General features: G+C 42.9%; 1 protein-coding gene across 1 annotated transcript in view; it reads right to left on the bottom strand.

Annotated features, from left to right (window-relative positions):
* LOC115179225 (protein unc-80 homolog) overlaps positions 1–19,667 on the bottom strand; it is a 116,659-nt gene that overhangs the window by 72,431 nt on the left and 24,561 nt on the right. The window contains 5 exon segments of the mRNA XM_029740617.1: positions 4,468–4,616; positions 12,441–12,588; positions 12,839–12,970; positions 13,747–14,103; positions 14,688–14,956. Coding sequence (XP_029596477.1) covers positions 4,468–4,616; positions 12,441–12,588; positions 12,839–12,970; positions 13,747–14,103; positions 14,688–14,956 — 1,055 coding nt within the window.

The raw sequence follows: 19,667 nt of genomic DNA, 5'->3' as shown, positions 1-19,667 counted from the left end.
TACCCTGGCCCACAGAGCTGCCACCATGTTACCCTGCACCACAGAGCTGCCACCATGTTACCCTGCACCACAGAGCTGCCACCAAGCCACCATGTTATCCTGCTCCACAGAGCTGCCACCATGTTACCCTGCACCACAGAGATGCCACCATGTTACCCTGCACCACAGAGCTGCCACCATGTTACCCTGCCTCACAGAGCTGCCACAATGTTACTCTGCTCCACAGAGCTGCCACCATGTTATCCTGCTCCACAGAGCTGCCACCATGTTACCCTGCACCACCGAGCTGCCACCATGCCACCATGTTACCCTGCTCCACAGAGCTGCCACCATGTTACCCTGCACCACAGAGCTGCCAATGTGCCACCATGTTACCCTGCTCCACAGAGCTGCCACCATGTTACCCTGCACCACAGAGCTGCCACCATGTTACCCTGCACCACAGAGCTGCCACCATGCCACCATGTTATCCTGCTCCACAGAGCTGTCACCATGTTACCCTGCTCCACAGAGCTGCCACCATGCCACCATGTTACCCTGCACCACAGAGCCGCCACCATGCCACCATGTTACCCTGCTCCACAGAACTTCCACCATGTTACCCTGCACCACAGAGCTGCCACCATGTTACCCTGCTCCACAGAGCTGCCCCCATGCCACCATGTTATCCTGCTCCACAGAGCTGCCACCATGTTACCCTGCTCCACAGAGCTGCCACCATGTTACCCTGCACCACAGAGCTGCCACCATGTTACCATGTTATCCTGCACCACAGAGCTGCCACCATGTCACCATGTTACCCTGCACCACAGAGCTGCCAACGTGCCACCATGTTACCCTGCTCCACAGAGCTGCCACCATGTTACCCTGCACCACAGAGCTGCCACCATGTTACCCTGCTCAACAGAGCTGCCACCATGCCACCATGTTACCCTGCACCACAGAGCTGCCACCATGCCACCATGTTATCCTGCTCCACAGAGCTGCCACCATGTTACCCTGCTCCACAGAGCTGCCACCATGCAACCATGTTAACCTGCACCACAGAGCTGCCACCATGCCACCATGTTACCCTGCACCACAGAGCTGCCACCATGTTATCCTGCTCCACAGAGCTACCACCATGTTACCCTGCACCACAGAGCTGCCACCATGTTACCCTGCTCAACAGAGCTGCCACCATGCCACCATGTTACCCTGCACCACAGAGCTGCCACCATGCCACCATGTTATCCTGCTCCACAGAGCTGCCACCATGTTACCCTGCTCCACAGAGCTGCCACCATGCAACCATGTTTCCCTGCTCCACAGAGCTGCCACCATTTCCCAGCTCCACAGAGCTGCCGCCATATTACCCTGCTCCACAGAGCTCCCACCATGGTACCCTGCTCCACAGAGCTGCCACCATGTTACCCTGCACCACAGAGCTGCCACCATGTTACCCTGCTCCACAGAGCTGCCACTATGTTACCCTGGCCCACAGAGCTGCCACCATGTTACCCTGCACCACAGAGCTGCCACCATGTTACCCTGCACCACAGAGCTGCCACCAAGCCACCATGTTATCCTGCTCCACAGAGCTGCCACCATGTTACCCTGCACCACAGAGATGCCACCATGTTACCCTGCACCACAGAGCTGCCACCATGTTACCCTGCCTCACAGAGCTGCCACAATGTTACTCTGCTCCACAGAGCTGCCACCATGTTATCCTGCTCCACAGAGCTGCCACCATGTTACCCTGCACCACCGAGCTGCCACCATGCCACCATGTTACCCTGCTCCACAGAGCTGCCACCATGTTACCCTGCACCACAGAGCTGCCAATGTGCCACCATGTTACCCTGCTCCACAGAGCTGCCACCATGTTACCCTGCACCACAGAGCTGCCACCATGTTACCCTGCACCACAGAGCTGCCACCATGCCACCATGTTATCCTGCTCCACAGAGCTGTCACCATGTTACCCTGCTCCACAGAGCTGCCACCATGCCACCATGTTACCCTGCACCACAGAGCCGCCACCATGCCACCATGTTACCCTGCTCCACAGAACTTCCACCATGTTACCCTGCACCACAGAGCTGCCACCATGTTACCCTGCTCCACAGAGCTGCCCCCATTCCACCATGTTATCCTGCTCCACAGAGCTGCCACCATGTTACCCTGCTCCACAGAGCTGCCACCATGTTACCCTGCACCACAGAGCTGCCACCATGTTACCATGTTATCCTGCACCACAGAGCTGCCACCATGTCACCATGTTACCCTGCACCACAGAGCTGCCAACGTGCCACCATGTTACCCTGCTCCACAGAGCTGCCACCATGTTACCCTGCACCACAGAGCTGCCACCATGTTACCCTGCTCAACAGAGCTGCCACCATGCCACCATGTTACCCTGCACCACAGAGCTGCCACCATGCCACCATGTTATCCTGCTCCACAGAGCTGCCACCATGTTACCCTGCTCCACAGAGCTGCCACCATGCAACCATGTTAACCTGCACCACAGAGCTGCCACCATGCCACCATGTTACCCTGCACCACAGAGCTGCCACCATGTTATCCTGCTCCACAGAGCTACCACCATGTTACCCTGCACCACAGAGCTGCCACCATGCCATGTTACCCTGCTCCACAGAACTTCCACAATGTTACCCTGCTCCACAGAACTTCCACCATGTTACCCTGCTCCACAGAGCTGCCACCATGTTACTCTGCTCCACAGAGCTGCCACCATGTTACCCTGCTCCACAGAGCTGCCACCATGTTACCCTGCTCCACAGAGTTGCCACCATGCCACCATGTTACCCTGCTCCACAGAGCTGCCAACGTGCCACCATGTTACCCTGCTCCACAGAGCTGCCACCATGCCACCATGTTACCCTGCACCACAGAGCTGCCAACGTGCCACCATGTTACCCTGATCCACAGAGCTGCCACCATGTTACCCTGCACCACAGAGCTGCCAACGTGCCACCATGTTACCCTGCTCCATAGAGCTGCCACCATGTTACCCTGCTCCACAGAGCTGCCACCATGTTACCCTGCTCCATAGAGCTGCCACCATGTCACCCTGCTCCACAGAGCTGCCACCATGTTACCCTGCTCCACAGAGTTGCCACCATGTTACCCTGCTCCACAGAGCTGCCACCATGCAACCATGTTAACCTGCACCACAGAGCTGCCACCATGTTACCCTGCTCCACAGAGTTGCCACCATGTTACCCTGCTCCACAGAGCTGCCACCATGCAACCATGTTAACCTGCACCACAGAGCTGCCACCATGTTACCCTGCTCCACAGAGTTGCCACCATGTTACCCTGCTCCACAGAGCTGCCACCATGCAACCATGTTAACCTGCACCACAGAGCTGCCACCATGTTACCCTGCTCCACAGAGTTGCCACCATGCCAAATCTCTTGCTTTGGACTGAGATTAGGGATGAAAACTACTGGAAATGCAATGGTGAGAGTGTATTACAAGAGCACTATACAGAATATATATATGATTCTGTGGTCTGAATACAGAAACAACAGTGAGCCTTACACACTCTTGTATAGTGATTTTATAGTTATTTCCAGGTGAGTAAGTTAAAAAGCACAATAATGGAAAAGATGGTGTGAATATAAGCATGCTCTCAGATAGGGTGTACAAGACATGAAGATGCTCAGAAATTGTACATTTTTTAATGCATATTTACTTTATGAATGCCACTTGCTAGACAATTTATTATTCCAGAATGTGGTTTAGACAAATTGTTCATTAGTGCACAGCTCAGAGACAGCATTCATAATTCATTAGGAGTCTATTACCACACGTAGCAGAATGACCCTTTAATAATTGAACAGGACACACCATGTAGTCATTGATGTGATTGTTGAACACACTCACGCCCAGCATGCCTTCTGTGTAGGCTACAGTAGATGTTTTCTGTTGCAAAATGTTTTGCTACGGTGTGCCCTACTGAACAACAACTAGACTGGGGAAAATGGCTATAAGACAGAGAGAGAGACAGAAAAAAGAGACAAAGATAGAGAGAGAAAGAGAGAGAGACAGAAAGAAAAAGACAAAGACAGAGAGAGAGACAGAGAGGGAGAGAGACAGAGAGGGAGAGAGAGATAGACAGAGAGACAGAGAGAGTGTGAGAGAGAGATAGACAGAGAGACAGATTGAGACAGAGAGAGAGAGATAGACAGAGACAGAGACAGAGAGAGAGTGAGAGAGAGAGAGAGACAGACAGACAGACAGACAGACAGACAGACAGACAGACAGACAGACAGACAGACAGACAGACAGACAGACAGACAGACAGACAGACAGACAGACAGACAGAGAGGGAGGGAGAGAGAGAGACAGAGAGGGAGAGAGAGAGAGAGAGACATAGACAGAGATACAGATTGAGACAGTGAGACAGAGAGAGAGAGAGAGAGAGAGAGAGAGAGACATAGAGACATACTCACCAGGTTCTCAGGGCTGTGCAGCTCGTGCGTGGTGGAGGCACAGCGAGTGATCAGAGACTTGAACATGCAGCCCACCACCACTGCCTCCATGTTCTGGGCCAGTGACTTGTTGTCCCCCGTGGTGAAGTTGTTCCCGAACCCGGCCTTATCTTTGAGTAAGGTGGAGGCGGGAGAGACCAAACATTGCAAAGGGGTGATACAGGTCAGAGCAGTAGAAAATGGGTAGAAAATGGACACTTACCCAGGTTACTGTATAAAACAATTGAGCTGAAATAAACTCAAAGAAAAGGGAAGGGTACAGGGGCAAGGGGACAAGGACAGGGGGACAGGGGACAGAGGGCACAAAATCATAAGCATGGATGAGAAGCAAACTGAAAAGGGATCAGGGTTCCGATAAGGATACATGCACGTGACTAAGGCCTGCTAGAGTCAAGGATCTGATCTAGGGTCTGTAGCTAGGTCAGAGTGAAACGACATCTCTAAAGATTTCAACTTAATTTACTTGTTTATTGTATTGAATTTAATAGAATCAACTTGATTGATTCCCAGAGAGGGGAAAATTGGATTTGTCACCATCGATATCAGAGCAGGTGGTTCCAGATTCAACCATCGGTCTAAATAATGTAATTAACTTGATATAATTAATTGAAGAACATGTCTTAATTGATTCCTAAATACTTTGGGGGAAATCTGCGAATTGCAGGTAAAATAGATGGAATAGATAGATAAATAAATAGATTAGATAGATATATAGATAGCTAGATTAGATAGATAGATAGATTAGATATATAGATAAATAGATTAGATAGATAGATAGATTAGATATATAGATAAATAGATTAGATATATAGATAGCTAGATTAGATAGATAGATAAATAGATTAGATAGATTAGATAGATAGATTAGATATATAGAAAAATAGATTAGATAGATTAGATATATAGATAGATAGATTAGATAGATAGATAAATAGATTAGATAGATTAGATATATAGACAGCTAGATTAGATATATAGATAGATAGATTAGATATATAGATTAGATAGATTAGATATATAGATAAATAGATTAGATATATAGATTAGATAGATTAGATATATAGATAGCTAGATTAGATAGATAGATAAATAGATTAGATATATAGATAAATAGATAAGATAGATAAATAGATTAGATAGATTAGATATATAGATAGATAGATTAGATATAAAGATAGATAGATTAGATATATAGATTAGATAGATTAGATATATAGATAAATAGATTAGATATATAGATAAATAGATTAGATAGATATATAGATAAATAGATTAGATAGATTAGATATATAGATAGATAGCTATATAGATAGATAGATTAGATATATAGATACATAGATAGATAGATTAGATATATAGATAGATTAGATTAGATATATAGATATATAGATTAGATATATAGATAGATAAATTAGATAGATTAGATATATAGATAGATAGATTAGATATATAGATAGATAGATTAGATATAAAGATTAGATATATAGATAGATAGATTAGATAGATAGATTAGATATATAGATTAGAAAGATTAGATATATACACTGCTCAAAAAAATAAAGGGAACACTTAAACAACACATCCTAGATCTGAATGAAAGAAATAATCTTATTAAATACTTTTTTCTTTACATAGTTGAATGTGCTGACAACAAAATCACACAAAAATAATCAATGGAAATCCAATTTATCAACCCATGGAGGTCTGGATTTGGAGTCACACTCAAAATGAAAGTGGAAAACCACACTACAGGCTGATCCAACTTTGATGTAATGTCCTTAAAACAAGTCAAAATGAGGCTCAGTAGTGTGTGTGGCCTCCACGTGCCTGTATGACCTCCCTACAACGCCTGGGCATGCTCCTGATGAGGTGGTGGATGGTCTCCTGAGGGATCTCCTCCCAGACCTGGACTAAAGCATCCGCCAACTCCTGGACAGTCTGTGGTGCAACGTGGCGTTGGTGGATGGAGCGAGACATGATGTCCCAGATGTGCTCAATTGGATTCAGGTCTGGGGAACGGGCGGGCCAGTCCATAGCATCAATGCCTTCCTCTTGCAGGAACTGCTGACACACTCCAGCCACATGAGGTCTAGCATTGTCTTGCATTAGGAGGAACCCAGGGCCAACCGCACCAGCATATGGTCTCACAAGGGGTCTGAGGATCTCATCTCGGTACCTAATGGCAGTCAGGCTACCTCTGGTGAGCACATGGAGGGCTGTGCGGCTCCCCCAAAGAAATGCCACCCCACACCATGACTGACCCACCGCCAAACCGGTCATGCTGGAGGATGTTGCAGGCAGCAGAACGTTCTCCACGGCGTCTCCTGACTCTGTCATGTCTGTCAGGTGCTCAGTGTGAACCTGCTTTCATCTGTGAAGAGCACAGGGCGCCAGTGGCGAATTTGCCAATCTTGGTGTTCTCTGGCAAATGCCAAACGTCCTGCACGGTGTTGAGCTGTAAGCACAACCCCCACCTGTGGATGTTGGGCCCTCATACCACCCTCATGGAGTCTGTTTCTGACCGTTTGAGCAGACACATGCACATTTTTGGCCTGCTGGAGGTCATTTTGCAGGGCTCTGGCAGTGCTCCTCCTGCTCCTCCTTGCACAAAGGCGGAGGTAGCGGTCCTGCTGCTGGGTTGTTGCCCTCCTACGGCCTCCTCCACGTCTCCTGATGTACTGGCCTGTCTCCTGGTAGCGCCTCTATGCTCTGGACACTACGCTGACAGACACAGCAAACCTTCTTGCCACAGCTCGCATTGATGTGCCATCCTGGATGAGCTGCACTACCTGAGCCACTTGTGTGGGTTGTAGACTCCGTCTCATGCTACCACTAGAGTGAAAGCACCGCCAGCATTCAAAAGTGACCAAAACATCAGCCAGGAAGCATAGGAACTGAGAAGTGGTCTGTGGTCTCCACCTGCAGAACCACTCCTTTATTGGGGGTGTCTTGCTTATTGCCTATAATTTCCACCTGTTGTCTATTCCATTTGCACAACAGCATGTGAAATTTATTGTCAATCAGTGTTGCTTCCTAAGTGGACAGTTTGATTTCACAGAAGTGTGATTGACTTGGAGTTACATTGTGTTGTTTAAGTGTTCCCTTTATTTTTTTGAGCAGTATAGATAAATAGATTAGATATATAGATTAATAGATTAGATAGATTAGATAGATTAGATATATAGATATATAGATAGATAAATAGATAGATAGATAGATAGATAGATAGATAGATAGATAGATAGATAGATAGATAGATAGATAGATGATAGATAGATAGATAGATAGATAGATTAGATAGGTTAGATATATAGATAGATAGATTAGATATATAGATAGATAGATTAGATATATAGATAAATAGATTAGATATATAGATAAATAGATTAGATATATAGATAGATAGATTAGATAGATAGATAGATTAGATATATAGATAAATAGATTAGATAGATTAGATATATAGATAGATCAGATAGATTAGATAGATTAGATAAATAGATTAGATAGGTTAGATATATAGATAGAAAGATTAGATAGATTAGATATATAGATAAATAGATTAGATATATAGATAAATAGATTATAGATTAGATATATAGATAAATAGATTAGATAGATTACATATATAGATAAATAGATTACATATATAGATAGAAAAATTAGGTAGATTAGATATATAGATAGATAGATTAGATGGATTAGATATAAAGATAGATAGATTAGATAGATTAGATATATAGATAGACAAACTAGATTAGATATATAGATAAATAGATTAGATAGATTAGATATATAGATAAATAGATTAGATATATAGATATATAGATAAATAGATTAGATAGATTAGATATATAGATAGATCAGATAGATTAGATAGATTAGATAAATAGATTAGATAGGTTAGATATATAGATAGAAAGATTAGATATATAGATAGAAAGATTAGATAGATTAGATATATAGATAAATAGATTAGATATATAGATAAATAGATTATAAATTAGATATATAGATAAATAGATTAGATAGATTACATATATAGATAAATAGATTACATATATAGATAGAAAAATTAGGTAGATTAGATATATAGATAGATAGATTAGATGGATTAGATATAAAGATAGATAGATTAGATAGATTAGATATATAGATAGACAAACTAGATTAGATATATAGATAAATAGATTAGATAGATTAGATATATAGATAAATAGATTAGATATATAGATATATAGATAAATAGATTAGATATATAGATAAATAGATTAGATAGATTAGATATATAGATAAATAGATTAGATAGATTTGATATATAGATAAATAGATTAGATAGATTAGATATATTGATAAATAGATTAGATAGATTGGATATATAGATAGATAGATTAGATATATAGATTAGATAGTTTAGATATATAGATAAATAGATTAGATAGATTAGATATATAGATAGATAGATTAGATATATAGATAAATAGATTAGATAAATTAGATATATAGATAGATAGATTAGATATATAGATAAATAGATTAGATAGTTTAGATATATAGATAGATAAGATATATAGATAGGTAGATTAGATATATAGATAAATAGATTAGATATATAGATAAATAGATTAGATAGATTAGATAGGTTAGATATATAGATAGAAAGATTAGATAGATTAGATATATAGATAAATAGATTAGATATATAGATAAATAGATTATAGATTAGATATATAGATAAATAGATTAGATAGATTTGATATATAGATAGATAGATTACATATATAGATAGAAAAATTAGGTAGATTAGATATATAGATAGATAGATAGATTAGATGGATTAGATTTAAAGATAGATAGATTAGATAGATTAGATATATAGATAAATAGATTAGATATATAGATATATAGATAAATAGATTAGATATATAGATAAATAGATTAGATAGATTAGATATATAGATAAATAGATTAGATAGATTTGATATATAGATAAATAGATTAGATAGATTAGATATATTGATAAATAGATTAGATAGATTGGATATAGATAGATAGATTAGATATATAGATTAGATAGTTTAGATATATAGATAAATAGATTAGATAGATTAGATATATAGATAGATTAGATATATAGATAAATAGATTAGATAGTTTAGATATATAGATAGATAAGATATATAGATAGGTAGATTAGATATATAGATAAATAGATTAGATATATAGATAAAAAGATTAGATAGATTAGATATATAGATAGATAGATTAGATATATAGATAGATATATTAGATAGTTTAGATATATAGATAGACAAGATATATAGATAGGTAGATTAGATATATAGATAAATAGATTAGATATATAGATAAATAGATTAGATAGATTAGATATATAGATTAGATATATAGATAAATAGATTAGATAGTTTAGATATATAGATAGATAAGATATATAGATAGGTAGATTAGATATATAGATAAATAGATTAGATAGATTAGATATATAGATTGATAGATTAGATATATAGATAGATAGATTAGATATATAGATAAATAGATTAGATAGTTTAGATATATAGATAGATTAGATATATAGATAGGTAGATTAGATATAAAGATAAATAGATTAGATATATAGATAAATAGATTAGATAGATTAGATATATAAATAGATAGATTAGATATATAGATTAGATAGATTAGATATATAGATACATAGATTAGATAGATTAGATATGTAGACAAATAGATTAGATAGATTAGATATATAGATAAATAGATTAGATATATAGATAAATAGATTAGATATATTAGATATATAGATAAATAGATTAGATAGATTAGATATACAGATAAATAGATTAGATATATAGATAAATAGATTAGATAGATTAGATAGATAGATTAGATATATAGATAGGTAGATTAGATATAAATATAAATAGATTAGATATATAGATAAATAGATTAGATAGATTAGATATATAAATAGATAGATTAGATATATAGATTAGATAGATTAGATATATAGATACATAGATTAGATAGATTAGATATGTAGACAAATAGATTAGATAGATTAGATATATAGATAAATAGATTATATAGATTAGATATATAGATAAATAGATTAGATATATAGATAAATAGATTAGATATATTAGATATATAGATAAATAGATTAGATAGATTAGATATACAGATAAATAGATTAGATATATAGATAAATAGATTAGATAGATTAGATAGATAGATAGATAGATAGATTAGATTGATATATAGATAAATAGATTAGATAGATAGATAGATAGTTTAGATAGATTTGATAGATTCATAAATTAGATAGATTTGATAGATAAATAGAATAATAGATTAGATAGATTTGATAGATTCATAAATTAGATAGATTTGATAGATAAATAGATTAATAGATTAGATAGATTTGATAGATTAATAGATTAGATAGATTTGATAGATAAATAGATTAAGAGATTTTATAGATAATTCGATTTGATAGATTAGATAGATTAAATAGATTTGATAGATTGCCACTTTAGACAAGAGTTAGGGTGTGCAGAAATGGGAGCAGTGCCTAGAAGGAATGGTGATCTGATCGGGGCAGTTCATTTAGATATTAATGTATCTACCGATGGTTCTTTTTTTCACCCTCCTGGACCTCTCACCTGCACTGCCGTACTCTGCAAGAGAAGAGATGCGGTACACAAGTTGATGATGGTCAGGCCAGCAGCACACACATGTACGTGCACAAAACGTACACGGCACCCCCACACCACCGGACGTAGGGGAACTTACAGTACACACACACACACACACACGCACACACACACACACACACACGCACACACGCACACACACACACACACACACACACACACACACACACACACACACACACACACACACACACCATTTAACTGACTTACAATAAAGAACCTAAAAGGGGTGACCCATGCACTTTCGTTAATAAAGCCCCATCAGTTCGGTAACTTGCCAATGATACAGTTCAATCAGAAAATCAAGTGGTCATTTCACTCACAAAAAATAGAGCTATGATATTACAGTCATTACGGTTCTTAATTCATGTTGAGCCATAAAGCCATAGATAGAGATGTGATGAGCACCACACAGCATCGGATTGGCAAGTGTACAGAGTGGATGAGTGAGTGGAGGGAGGAGGGGAACATCGCTTGTTTAGGTGGATGGGGGCGGGACAGAGGGAGGGAAGGCAGGACAGTTGAGATGAGTGGAGGGAGGAGGGGAACATCGCTTGTTTAGGTGGATGGGGGAGGGACAGAGGGAGGGAAGGCAGGACAGTTGAGATGAGTGGAGGGAGGAGGGGAACATCGCTTGTTTAGGTGGATGGGGGTGGAACAGAGGGAGGGAAGGCAGGACAGTTGAGATGAGTGGAGGGAGGAGGGTGACAGAACAGACACAGAAACAGAGAGACAGCCGGTGGGTAAACATTGAGCGCTCTGGGATGCAGTGGAGGTATGAGTGAGGTTAGATTCAGCATCGTGGAGCAGAGTGGACTGGATTATGGTCGAAGACATTTTAAGTATTAGTCATCTGTCAATCACATTGTCTACTGTTTTTTTTTAATCTGGAGATTGAAACTCTGCTGGACCTTACATTTTAATAACCCAGAGCATTTCTAAATTCCTTACGATGAAATCTTTTATTTTAAACATTTTATGATTTTGGAGAATAATACAAACCCCTCTGCATTGACAAACAAGAGTGATCAGTGAATTGTGTGATGTCAGTGGAGGCTGATTAGATGAGTTGCATAGAGTGACTTATGCTTCATCAGTCCTACCATCAGAGAGGTTGAGAGGGGTGTGTGAGGCCGCTGTGTGTGGTTAGCCGTGGCTCCATAGCAACACACACACGGCGCATGCCTCACAAACACTTACTGTTGGTGATGGGCTCCATGCAGAAGCCCAGGAGTGCGTGCAGGAAGTCCACGATGTTGTTGAGCGAGTCCTTGTTGACGTAGTCCCTCATGGTCTGACGGAACTGCAGCTTGTCCAGCTTGTACAGGTTGGTCAGGCAGTTCTGGGCCTGTATGGGGAACAAGAAGAACAGTAGATCCAAAATGCCGGATGTCTCAGATTCAAACACCTATCTCAACCGGAGCCAAAATGGATGATGGTTTCCATTCACTCTGATAAAGCCCCTAATAAATCCAACAGGACCCATGTTGTCAACTGCTACTGTTTCTTGGACCAGGTCTCTCTCTTGCGAAATAGGTTTTACCTCAGTGAAAATATTAATATATAACTAAATAAAGGCAATCTGTGAGTTGTCTGACCTGCATGCGGAGGCGGTCCCCTGAGAGTCCTCTGTGGCCCTCCCCACAGCCGTAGGCACAACCCAGAGACTTGACCATCTTGATTAGCATGGTGAGAGCCAGCCTGTGGGTACTCAGTGAAGATCCGTCCTCCTTGGAGTTAAACAGAAGGCATAGGGTAATACATAATACATATAAAATTCACAGAAGTTGACAGGTTATGGCCATATGTAACGCCCTGGCCATAGAGAGGGTTTTTTGTTCTCTATTTTTGGTTAGGCCAGGGTGTGACATGGGTGGGCATTCTATGTTCCGTTTTCTATGTTGGTGTATTTCTTTGTTTCGGCCGTGTATGGCTCTCAATCAGGAACAGCTGTAGATCGTTGTTGCTGATTGAGAGTCATACATAGGCAGCCTGTTTTTCCTTTGGGGTTTGTGGGTGAATAATTTCTGTTTAGTGTTTGCACCTGACAGTACTGTTTGGCTGTCGGTTTCTTGTTTTTTTGTCTAACGTGTTCTTTCTTGAATAAATTCATTTAAGATGAACACATCCTCCGCTGCACCTTGGTCTCATTTTGACGACGGCCGTTACACCATATTACTCACACTAACACATCATGTTTTATTTTGTGTTTTGTTCTCGTAGAATGACATCTATAATATGCTCTGTTCTATCTAATATTTGTATTTCTACTTTAGATTACTACAGGTGTCTGTAATTATCTCTCTGTGGCCTTCTGTCCCACTATTGTTTGTGCAGACAGGCCCTGATGAAGGTCGACTGGCCGAAAGCTCATCCACAAAATAAATTTGCATCTTACTAGAAGTGTGCAGCGACGTGTTCCTGTTTCTCCAATGTACGGGCATGTAAAATGAGATCAGTTACAAGATAAAGAGTTGAAAACTCATAGACGTATTCTCACACCCACCTTGCTGTCTTTCTCCTTATTGTTCTTCACGTCGTCCTTGCTCCCTCCTCCGCTCCCTCCTCCACTTCCCCCACCTCCTCCTCCTCCATCCCCTCCTCCTCCTCCACCCCCTCCCCCTGGTGCCGCCCCGCTGCACCCTCCAGACACGCCCCCTTGGGCGCCGCTCAGGCTCTGATTGGCTCCCTCCTTCGGGAGGCGTGTCTCATCGTTCTCCTTGTCGTCGGGCTTGGAGAGCTTCTTTCCCATGCCCGGCACCACCCCCAGCTGCAGCAGGCAGTCGATGATGTTGAGCGACACGTCACAGATCCGTGAGCTGATGTCGTGGGTCAGCACGGCGTAGACCGCCCGCAGGATGGCCTGGCAGGGGGAGACGGGGAGACAAAGGGAGACAGAGGGGTCAGTGTCAGGGGCTGGACACATTCAAATGAACTGCATCCATCCATCACACCATCCATCACACCATCCATCACACCATCCATCCAACATTCTCCCAAGCTTCCCTACTAATTCCTCCCCAAGTGTTGTCCAGGCAGGAACCAGGCAGGAACCAGGAAGGAACCAGGCAGGAACCAGGCAGGAACCAGGCAGGAACCAGGAAGGAACCACGCAGGAACCAGGAAGGAACCAGGCAGGAACCAGGAAGGAACCAGGCAGGAACCAGGCAGGAACCAGGCAGGACATTTACTTGACTGTGATATTTGGTTGTCTCACCTAGCTACCTTAAATGTAAAATGAATGCACTAACTGTAAGTCGCTTCTGGAAAAGAGCGTTTTCTAAATGACTAAATAGCAACTATAACCCAATGGTTCAGTAATGCCATGGTAGTGTGAGCAATCATACTGGAGTTGTGGTATGTAGTAATCCTGGTTATTCCTCCAGTACAGAAACCCTGTCAGAGTCCTCCGGCCAACAGGTGACACTCTTTTTCACTGCCCCTCACCGTAAGGTCCAGCATGCCATTCTTCAGGATGAAGTTGTTGGTGCCTTCGATGTTGTCTCCCTCCTCCAGGCATGAGTAGTTGATGCATGAGTCGGTGAAGCTCCGGGGCAGGTTGGCGCACGCCAGCGTCTCGTGGGGCATCTCTGGGATGGGTACAGGGTTACACAGCTTTTTCATGTGCTCGGTGAAGAAGTCGGCATAGCCCACGTTGAAGGACGCCACTGTGGTGTTGAACGTCGCCATGGTGATGGTGGAGATCTGTGAACGCACTGGGGAGAGGGGTGGGAGGAGAGGAGGTGAGGGGGTGGAGACATTCACAGATTTAGAGAAAATGTATATTTTGGATGGATGAATAGATGGATGGAGGGAGGGATGGAAGGAAGGATTGATGGAAGGAGTGATGGATAAAGGAATGGATGGATGATGGTGTGATGGATGAGTGGATGGATATATCATTGAAGGTGTTCAGTTCATAACTGTGGGTGATGACAGAATATGGGTGTATGGACTCTCTTCCCCTTCCCCTTGGTGTGTACGGTGTTGTGGGTGTATGGACTCTTACACTCCACCTTGTTGTGTGTATGGTGTTATGGGTGTAAAGACTCTTCCCCTTCCCCTGGGTGTGTACGGTGTGGGTGTATAGACTCTTATCCTCCCCTTGGTGTGTACGGTGTTGTGGGTGTATAGACTCTTACCCTCCCCCTTGATGTGTACGGTGTTGTGGGTGTATAGACTCTTCCCCTTCCCCTTGATGTGTACGGTGTTGTAGGTGTATAGACTCTTACACTCCCCCTTGGTGTGTACGGTGTTGTAGGTGTATAGACTCTTACCCTTCCCCTTGATGTGTACGGTGTTGTAGGTGTATAGACTCTTACCCTCCCCCTTGGTGTGAATGGTGTTGTAGGTGTATAGACTCTTACCCTCCCCCTTGGCGTGAACGGTGTTGTGGGTGTATAGACTCTTACCCTTCCCCTTGATGTGTACGGTGTTGTAGGTGTATAGACTCTTACCCTCCCCCTTGGTGTGTACGGTGTTGTGGGTGTATAGACTCTTCCCCTTCCCCTTGATGTGTACGGTGTTGTAGGTGTATAGACTCTTACCCTCCCCCTTGGCGTGAACGGTATTGTGGGTGTATAGACTCTTACCCTCCCCCTTGGTGTGTATGGTGTTGTAGGTGTATAGACTCTTACCCTCCCCCTTGGTGTGTACGGTGTTGTAGGTGTATAGACTCTTCCCCTTCCCCTTGATGTGTATGGTGTTGTGGGTGTATGGACTCTTACCCTCCCCCTTGGTGTGTACAATGTTGTGGGTGTATAGACTCTTACCCTCCCCCTTGGTGTGTACGGTGTTGTAGGTGTATAGACTCTTACCCTCCCCCTTGGTGTGAACGGTGTTGTAGGTGTATAGACTCTTACCCTCCCCCTTGGTGTGTATGGTGTTGTAGGTGTATAGACTCTTACCCTCCCCCTTGGTGTGTACGGTGTTGTAGGTGTATAGACTCTTACCCTTCCCCTTGATGTGTACGGTGTTGTAGGTGTATAGACTCTTACCCTTCCCCTTGATGTGTACGGTGTTGTGGGTGTATAGACTCTTACCCTCCCCCTTGGTGTGAACGGTGTTGTAGGTGTATAGACTCTTACCCTCCCCCTTGATGTGTACGGTGTTGTGGGTGTATAGACTCTTACCCTCCCCCTTGGTGTGTACGGTGTTGTAGGTGTATAGACTCTTACCCTTCCCCTTGATGTGTACGGTGTTGTAGGTGTATAGACTCTTACCCTCCCCCTTGGTGTGTACGGTGTTGTGGGTGTATAGACTCTTACCCTCCCCCTTGGTGTGTACGGTGTTGTAGGTGTATAGACTCTTACCCTCCCCCTTGGTGTGAACGGTGTTGTAGGTGTATAGACTCTTACCCTCCCCCTTGGTGTGTATGGTGTTGTAGGTGTATAGACTCTTACCCTTCCCCTTGATGTGTACGGTGTTGTGGGTGTATAGACTCTTACCCTCCCCCTTGGTGTGAACGGTGTTGTAGGTGTATAGACTCTTACCCTCCCCCTTGGTGTGTATTGTGACGGCCCTGAATGTTTCTGAACCGTCTCAGTGCTTCCCCTTCCAAGAAAGCGCTTTTCCTTTAATTCCCAATTAATTAGTGCTTCTTCCAATAGAGCGCTTCCCCTTTAATTCCCAATTAAATAGCCAGCATCAGCTGCGCAAAAGTGGAGTTGTGATGGAAACATGAATGAGGATGTGTTCGACCCTCAGTTCTGAAGCTTCTCTCTTCCGTTTGTTGTGTTGATGTAAAAGTGTGCTTTGTGTAGCCTAATAGAAAATCTACCCAGGATCGGATCCACTCTTTGCATCTGTGGACTACACCTCTCCGTTGGTTTTCATGGCCTTTCTCCGCTGGAGATCTGTCGGCGGATTGGCTTCTCTGACTGACCGACTGACTACAACCTTTTTTGTATACGGTATTTCATTTGTTTTGGGTGTGATGTATACTGTGATGATTTATGTAGTTAGTTGTAGTTGAGGATTTACTAAGATGTGATACGCTTTATAGTTGTGGTAGAATATTTGTTATTATGATGGTCCGATTGACACTGGATTTACACTACACTTTATGAACGGACAAACATTGCGTGACTAAGGTCACTTGAGTTCCCTGAACTTGTTTACCGGGCTTGACTCTTTTCAGGCCCGAGGTACAGGACATTTCTGGAGGAACTAGAGCTGTTTAAAGCTCATTATTGTTATATTGTTGTGTGTGTGATCATTTATGTTGTTAATACAACCACGCAAAAGAATACAGTTGTTTTGCAGTTATTTCCATTGTTTTAAGGGTTCATGAAAAGTGTATTTCCATCCTGACATTTACATGAGTCCTTTGTATTGGTGTAGACTTGACGGACCAGATGGGACTCATTCCCTATCAAACTAAAAGGAGAACCTAATATTTTCTCTGGTAGGCACAACCTACCTGGCACCCCTATAAATTATAACCTCAAGTCAAAACCATTACAGTACGGTGTTGTAGGTGTATAGACTCTTACCCTCCCCCTTGGTGTGTACGGTGTTGTAGGTGTATAGACTCTTACCCTCCCCCTTGGTGTGTACGGTGTTGTGGGTGTATAGACTCTTACCCTTCCCCTTGGTGTGAACGGTGTTGTGGGTGTATAGACTCTTCCCCTTCCCCTTGATGTGTACGGTGTTGTAGGTGTATAGACTCTTATCCTCCCCCTTGGTGTGTACGGTGTTGTGGGTGTATAGACTCTTCCCCTTCCCCTTGATGTGTACGGTGTTGTAGGTGTATAGACTCTTACCCTCCCCCTTGGTGTGTACGGTGTTGTAGGTGTATAGACTCTTACCCTTCCCCTTGATGTGTACGGTGTTGTAGGTGTATAGACTCTTACCCTCCCCCTTGGTGTGAACGGTGTTGTAGGTGTATAGACTCTTACCCTCCCCCTTGGCGTGAACGGTGTTGTGGGTGTATAGACTCTTACCCTTCCCCTTGATGTGTACGGTGTTGTAGGTGTATAGACTCTTACCCTCCCCCTTGGTGTGTACGGTGTTGTGGGTGTATAGACTCTTCCCCTTCCCCTTGATGTGTACGGTGTTGTAGGTGTATAGACTCTTACCCTCCCCCTTGGCGTGAACGGTATTGTGGGTGTATAGACTCTTACCCTCCCCCTTGATGTGTACGGTGTTGTAGGTGTATAGACTCTTACCCTCCCCCTTGGCGTGAACGGTATTGTGGGTGTATAGACTCTTACCCTCCCCCTTGGTGTGTATGGTGTTGTAGGTGTATAGACTCTTACCCTCCCCCTTGGTGTGTACGGTGTTGTAGGTGTATAGACTCTTCCCCTTCCCCTTGATGTGTATGGTGTTGTGGGTGTATGGACTCTTACCCTCCCCCTTGGTGTGTACAATGTTGTGGGTGTATAGACTCTTACCCTCCCCCTTGGTGTGTACGGTGTTGTAGGTGTATAGACTCTTACCCTCCCCCTTGGTGTGAACGGTGTTGTAGGTGTATAGACTCTTACCCTCCCCCTTGGTGTGTATGGTGTTGTAGGTGTATAGACTCTTACCCTCCCCCTTGGTGTGTACGGTGTTGTAGGTGTATAGACTCTTACCCTTCCCCTTGATGTGTACGGTGTTGTAGGTGTATAGACTCTTACCCTTCCCCTTGATGTGTACGGTGTTGTGGGTGTATAGACTCTTACCCTCCCCCTTGGTGTGAACGGTGTTGTAGGTGTATAGACTCTTACCCTCCCCCTTGATGTGTACGGTGTTGTGGGTGTATAGACTCTTACCCTCCCCCTTGGTGTGTACGGTGTTGTAGGTGTATAGACTCTTACCCTTCCCCTTGATGTGTACGGTGTTGTAGGTGTATAGACTCTTACCCTCCCCCTTGGTGTGTACGGTGTTGTGGGTGTATAGACTCTTACCCTCCCCCTTGGTGTGTACGGTGTTGTAGGTGTATAGACTCTTACCCTCCCCCTTGGTGTGAACGGTGTTGTAGGTGTATAGACTCTTACCCTCCCCCTTGGTGTGTATGGTGTTGTAGGTGTATAGACTCTTACCCTTCCCCTTGATGTGTACGGTGTTGTGGGTGTATAGACTCTTACCCTCCCCCTTGGTGTGAACGGTGTTGTAGGTGTATAGACTCTTACCCTCCCCCTTGGTGTGTATTGTGACGGCCCTGAATGTTTCTGAACCGTCTCAGTGCTTCCCCTTCCAAGAAAGCGCTTTTCCTTTAATTCCCAATTAATTAGTGCTTCTTCCAATAGAGCGCTTCCCCTTTAATTCCCAATTAAATAGCCAGCATCAGCTGCGCAAAAGTGGAGTTGTGATGGAAACATGAATGAGGATGTGTTCGACCCTCAGTTCTGAAGCTTCTCTCTTCCGTTTGTTGTGTTGATGTAAAAGTGTGCTTTGTGTAGCCTAATAGAAAATCTACCCAGGATCGGATCCACTCTTTGCATC

The sequence above is a fragment of the Salmo trutta genome, chromosome 39, assembly GCF_901001165.1.
Source record: "Salmo trutta chromosome 39, fSalTru1.1, whole genome shotgun sequence".
Lineage (NCBI taxonomy): Eukaryota > Metazoa > Chordata > Actinopteri > Salmoniformes > Salmonidae > Salmo > Salmo trutta.
The sequence above is the reverse complement of the archived record's forward strand: the minus strand, read 5'-3'. Positions and strand labels throughout refer to the sequence as shown.